Source organism: Astyanax mexicanus, chromosome 5 (assembly GCF_023375975.1).
Source record: "Astyanax mexicanus isolate ESR-SI-001 chromosome 5, AstMex3_surface, whole genome shotgun sequence".
In the NCBI taxonomy this organism is placed as follows: Eukaryota; Metazoa; Chordata; class Actinopteri; order Characiformes; family Acestrorhamphidae; genus Astyanax; species Astyanax mexicanus.
The window spans coordinates 2,992,672-2,999,393 of NC_064412.1; the positions used below are offsets into that span (position 1 = coordinate 2,992,672).

General features: G+C 33.8%; 1 protein-coding gene across 1 annotated transcript; it reads right to left on the reverse strand.

Annotated features, from left to right (window-relative positions):
- Window positions 1-1,355: 1,355 nt before the first annotated feature.
- arl6ip5a (ADP-ribosylation factor-like 6 interacting protein 5a) lies at window positions 1,356-6,137 on the reverse strand. The gene is made up of 3 exons (XM_022667733.2): window positions 5,869-6,137; window positions 3,125-3,342; window positions 1,356-1,895 (listed from the first exon to the last, which is right to left on the reverse strand). Exons 1-3 carry the CDS (start codon window positions 6,045-6,047, stop codon window positions 1,720-1,722), a joined length of 573 nt encoding a protein of 190 aa, XP_022523454.2. The 5' UTR covers window positions 6,048-6,137; the 3' UTR covers window positions 1,356-1,719.
- Window positions 6,138-6,722: the final 585 nt, after the last annotated feature.

Sequence of the window (6,722 nt, forward strand, 5' to 3'; positions counted from 1 at the left end):
CCGATAATAGTCACTTCTAAACAGCAAAAGAGCTAGCGTTTAGCGGATAATGCTAATGCTGCTCCAGTCTTGGTGCTGGAGAAACTTTATTGAAACTCCTGTATAATGCTGTAAAAGAGTTATATGGTGCACCAGAGATTTTTTGGGAAAATTAAAGGATTAAAGGATATAGTACGCCATATAGTCCGAAAAATATTGTATCTCATGTAAAACATGATAAAAAAGAAAGTAAACACCTTAAATTAGAAGAGATGTGGCTGAACTTTTGACTGGTAGGGTTTAACACAAATATCTATCTATCTATCCTATATGTAATAGGGGTAGGACAAAATATCAATATATTGTGTACAATATATCAGATTGTTTTCATTTGTAATTCATTATTATCAATACATAGCGTCAAATATGGATATATATATATATATATATATATATATATATATATATATATATATATATATATATATATATATATATATTTCAATATATTTTTTGAAACATAGGAGCTCTAAACTATTTAAGACTCGCCCCCAAATAGACTTACTTAAAGTTACTGCTTCACTACACCACATGGTGGCACTTTAATCTAATGAATAGGGTTAATAAACCTGTGATGAAATCCATAACTCCTGGTATTTGATTATGTAGGAGTATTACTCTCTCTTCAGTAAGTATCACAGAGAATCATGTTGTGATATATTGAATATTGCAAAATTACATTATCGTAATTATATCATTATTGTGATAAAATCAGCGTCTAATAATAATCAATTCTGCCCTTATAACAGTTTCTATAACAGTAACACTCAATTCTTCACACCACACCCACTCTGAATGACTCTGTACTCTGTTTAGATCAGGGGAGTCCAAACTACGGCCCGCGGGACATTTGCGGCCCGTTTCCTTTTTTGGAGCGGCCCGTGAGGTATTTTAGAAATAGAATGAAAGTTGGCCCGCTGTTAAGCAGGTTTTTATATTGTGAGATTCAAAGTTTGAACGCTAGGTGTCAGAAACGGGCCAAAGAGTCTAAAAGCGGAGAGGGTGCACATTTCTAGCGCAGAAAAACGGGGTAAAAGAGTCTAAAAGTGGAGACAGTGCGCATTTCTAGCGCAGAAAAACGGGCCAAAGAGTCTAAAAGCGGAGAATGCGCATTTCTAGCGCAGAAAAACGGGGCCGAAGAGTCTAAAAGCGGAGAGGGTGCGCATTTCTAGCGCAGAAAAACGGACCAAAGAGTCTAAAAGTTGTCGTAATTAAGGAGTTTAATATTAAAAGACATCATGAAATTAAACATCAATTTGAAAATTTTAGTTTACACAACACTGTCAAAGATAAATGGTGAGTAAATGAAATAAACAGGAAAAAGTATTATTTAAAGTGGTATATTTCATTATATGTTTTATTACAGAGTCTGTGGTCCGTGACTTCAAATATATTTCTCCTTCTGGCCCCCAACAAAAAAAGTTTGGACACCCCTGTTTTAGATATTAACCATCTTAGATTAATACAACGTTTGGAATTACAGTGGAATTCCTCTTTAATCTGCATTCACTCGCAGATCTTCAGAAGATCCAGCAGTGGATCCAACTCTACAGCTGGATCTTCACTGCATAGACTGAGAACTTCACACAGGGATTAGGGGAAACAATATACTGTCATTTACAGTAAATGTGGAGAGATATAAACCATCCAGTACTGATCCATATCTGTATCTACAGCACATCACTCCTTCACTTTGTTCTCCAGAAACTCCTGGATCTTGTTAATGTTCTCCTCCTGTTGGCCCAGTGCTTCCAGTAAAAGCCCCATAGGTGATCTCTTCAGTCCTGCGCTCTCCATCCTGTTCTCCAGTTTGTTCTTCATGTTGCGCAGACGCAGCGAGGCATGAGCGAAGATCACTGAAATGCAGAAGAACAGGATTTATGACAGATTAGGATGAACATAAAGCCCATTCAGTTCACACCCATTCAGCAAGACGACACTGGAGACAGTAAAGTGAATTTAAAGATCTTAAAACACTGTTCATGTCTCTGCCAACTAGTACCAATCTGAATGAAGCGAGACAGCATTAAAGCAGCATTTTACTCTCACTGTGTGAATTTATGAAACTGAAACACCGGTCATCATTTTAGTGTGGGATTTTAGGTTTCATGGCTAAATTGGAGCAGCCTGGTGTTCAATCTTCATTAATTGCACATTATTGCACCAGTAAGAGCAGAGTGTGAAGGTTCAATTAGCAGGGTAAGAGCACAGTTCTGCTCTAAATATTGCAATGCACACAACATTATGGGAGACATACCAGAGTTCAATAGAGGACAAATTGTTGGTGCACGTCTTGCTGGAGCATCTGTGACCAAGACAGCAAGTCTTTGTGATGCATCAAGAGCCACGGTATCCAGGGTAATGTCAGCATACCACCAAGAAGAACCAACCACATCCAACAGGATTAACTGTGGACGCTGTAAGAGGAAGCTGTCTGAAAGGGATGTTCGGGTTTTTTTTTTTATTTCCATGATTTTCCCAAAACTTTCTGGGTATTTTTCTTGTTCCAAAACACGTATCCAGGCCTGGAAATGGCTAATTACAAACTCTAATCATAACTTTTACAGTTTTTTTTATGACCATACGAATCATGAAAAGAAATGTGTGAGAGGGCAAATAGTTTTTTACGCCACTTTTTTTTTAATTTAATTTTTTAGTTAACTTGTTTTTAATTCTGGTTTGTTTTAGCTGTTTTTTTCACATTTCTTTTATTGTTTTTAGTTATTGTTTATTTATATTTTTACTTTCTTAAAATTTGATTTGTTTAATGATCTGTAATTATATTTAATTAGTTTTATTACCTTAGATTTTTTATGATTCCTACTCTTGAATTTTTTTAACCTTATTTGTTTTATATCTTATTTATAATATCTTAGATCTTATTATTAAAATGCTGTTTTTTTATTATTATTATTTTTTATTTTGTCAATCCCTTCCCTATGTAATTTTTTGGCTACATTGTAAATCAGGCCCCCTTAATGTACTCTGAGTTTAAATAAAAGTGTATTAATTGATTGATTGATGGATCTTTTTCTTTTTCTACAAGCCGACAGACAGAATATGTATAAAAACGTATTGAACTCACGGAGCAGCGGGAGCTTTATTCCCATCAATAAGACCATGACACCTCCAAACAGAGACATGAGGAAGTAGCTGATCACCATCACCACGAACACAAACACTGAAGGATTCTCCTTCTTAAAGTTCTTTATCACGGCTTTGTTCTCTCCCACCCACACAGAGCCGAGGAACACCAATACCACCACCGCTGCACCCGTGAACATGCCGAAGGGGTTCATCAACCTGAGAACAGAGCAATCAATAGACCAGTGAAACATGAACAGAGATAGGAGATTACTGAGGGACATGAACAGCTGGCTGGGGAACAGTGATATCTAGTGGTGATACTCTGCTAACACAGCTTAGACTAATCTAAAGACTGAGATACAAAGAGAAGAGGGCAAACTAGGAGGATCTAAGATTATATCAGTAATATTACTGCATCAATTTACAATTTACAACTGATCCCAACCTAATATTACCTCTTAAATGGCTAGAACCAGCCAGTAGCTAAAATTCATAAGAGTAACTATAAAGAAACAATAGATATTAAGAAAAGAAACAATAGAAATTAAATAAATAAACTCTTTTAAAAAATGAAACATTTTAGATATTTATCCACTAATTGTCACTTTTATTGTCTTTACTATAAAAAAGTTATAATTATAATTGTATAATAATAATTTTAAAAAAATCATATATACAATGCCAGTCAAAAACCTGACAACCCTTAATTGCAGTGTTTTTCACTATTTAAAATTATCTGCATTGAAGTTTAATACAAAAGACATCAAAACTATGAACACACAAAAACCATCAAAAACGATATAATGATGAAACTGGCACTCATCAGGACCACCAGAGAAAAGAGCAAGAGTTTCCTCTGTTGATGAGTTTCTTTGGTTTTACCAAATAAAAAAAAACCTCTGGAATATAATCAAGAGGAAGATGGATGATCACAAACCATCAAACCACCAAACTGAACTGCTTAAATTTCTGCACCAGGAGTAAAGCAGCATAAAGTTATCCAAAAGCAGTGTGTAAGACTGGTGGAGAAGGAGAACATGATGCCAAGATGCATGAAAAAAACTGTGATTAAAAACCAACCAGGGTTATTCCAACAAATATTGATTTCTGAACTCTGTTTTTTTTGTATAAATGTATGAATTGATCAAATGACTAAATAAAGAAATATAACTATAACATAGTGTTATTACTAACACAGACAATGTTTAAAAATGTGGGCGACTAAAGATAATACTTATATTGTTGAGAAAAGTGGAACAGTACAGAGAAACTGCTGGATATACTATAAAGCATTTCATTAAAAAAAGCTTTTAGCAAACTTTTAGCACATATATTAGTTTGGGTGTCTTGATGAAACCAAATACATTGATATCTACATAAACTAAAAAAGTTTAAAATAAATCCTGAATATAAAAAGTACTTTAAAGGTTTAAATAAAAATGTAAAGTGTTTATTGTCATGTGCACAGTAATAAACAACAAGTTTCCTCTAACAATTAATTTTTTTAATTTGCTTTTCGACAAAAACGCTGCATTAAGATATAAGTAGAAAATATACAAAAAAAAGCGAACTAACTAAATAGAAATATTAAATTGGTGTTAAATTAACATCCATATGAAAAAAGTGCAAAAAGATCAGTAGTGCAATTAGTAAGCACTACTAAATAAGCAGAACACAGAGGGTTCAGTAACTGAAGAAACAGCTCTGAGCAGCTGGAGCTCATACAGCCCAGCCCTGCTGTATCCCTGAGGATCAGAGCTCACACTGCAGACCCAGCAGCTCACAGCAACCATGTGTCACCAGGATCAGAGCAGCCTGAGCATCTCTATATATAGAGCCTTCAGTAAACTTATGCTTCTATAACTGGACGAAATGTTTAAACAAGATTACATTAAATGTTATAAACTGAATAATACTGTATTACCAGCTTAATACTTCAAATCAGGGCAATTATGTGTTTGTTTGCTTGCCTCAGTCATGTGTTTTAGATATATGATAGCGATGGGTCAACATCCACATGACTGACGGGACAAACCAATGATGCAGCACTAAAAACAGGGTACTCTGTTAATCATTTCATGAATTTCTTCTTATTTGATAAAAATAACATTTAAAAATGGGTATTATTATTTTTTTCCCCATATTTTTACAATAATAATAATAATAATAATAATAATAATAATAATAATAATAATAATAATAATAATAATTGTAATTCAAAGTTGATGTCAAATATTGAGGCACGAAACTGGCCTGCAATATAAAATGTAAAACTGTAAACACACAAGGTCATTACATTATTTAATGATTATTTAATAATCATTTATTAAATTACTGTTTTATAAAAATACCTAAAAAAATATCGAAAAACAGAGGATTTTACAGGGCTGTACTATAATTTAATGTAATATAGCAGTGCTATTGTAGTACACTGCCATTGTAGTACTCACCCCACACTGAGGAAGAGCAGCTGGTAGTTGATTTGGCTGTACTATAACTCAGTGTACTATAGCGGTACTTTTGTAGTACATTGCTGCTGTAGTAGGTACAGTAGTAAAGTAGTAGTAGAGTAGTACAGTAGTATAGTATTACTCACCCCACTATAAGGAAGATGAGCAGGGCCAGCAGCAGGTAGTTGGTCTGGTAGTACTATAATAACTCAGTGTAGTGTAGCAGTGCTGTAGTAGTGCAGTAGTATAGTAGTACAGTAGTATATTAGTACAGTAGTATAATAATACTCACCCCACTATAAGAAAGACCAGCAGGCTCAGCAGCAGGTAGTTGGTCTGGTAGTACAGCAGGTTGCTGACCACCCTGTTGTTCCATTTCTGCAGATCAGTAAAGTCTGGTTTAGAGAAGCGCTCAGATCCGGGGAAGAAATCATCCCACGGCCGCAGCGGACTCAGCTCTACTTTACCCATCCGGCCCAAATTTACTCTATTTACCCTCTTTACTCTCTAACTTACTGCTTTATTTACTACTCATCCGCTATGGAGCGGCTTCCTGACAAATCTCGCGATAACAGACGAGAGTAGGAGGAGGAGTCTGGTTTCTACTACTAATCTTTAAAATAAACATGTGCTAAAAATGGCCTTAAATTCATTAAAAATCATTAGGCTTACGTAATTGTATTTGTTATATTGTTCATATGCATGTTCTTTTATATTGTTTATGTTAATATTGGTATATATTGTATATTTTATTTTGTTTTATTTATTACTTTTTGTGTTGTTTATTTGATTTAATCAATTTATCAGTATATTTTAGGTACTTTAAGTTGTAGGTACAATTTATCAGCTGCTCAGTTCATCACAGTTGTTGTAAAGATTATTGTTTTTGAAAAAAAAAATCATATCCTCGAATAATAAATATTATTATGCAGATTCAACAATACTTTTTTATTTTTATGTTGACGTGCCTACAAAACCAAAGAAGTAAAGAGATATGGTACTAGATACTGATTATTAATAATAAGTAGTATTACAACGGTTATATTTTCACTTATATTTTCTCTATAATTTACTCTCTCTCTCTCTCTCTATATATATATATATATATTTTTTTTTTTTAACATTTAAAGTTGATGTAATATTGAA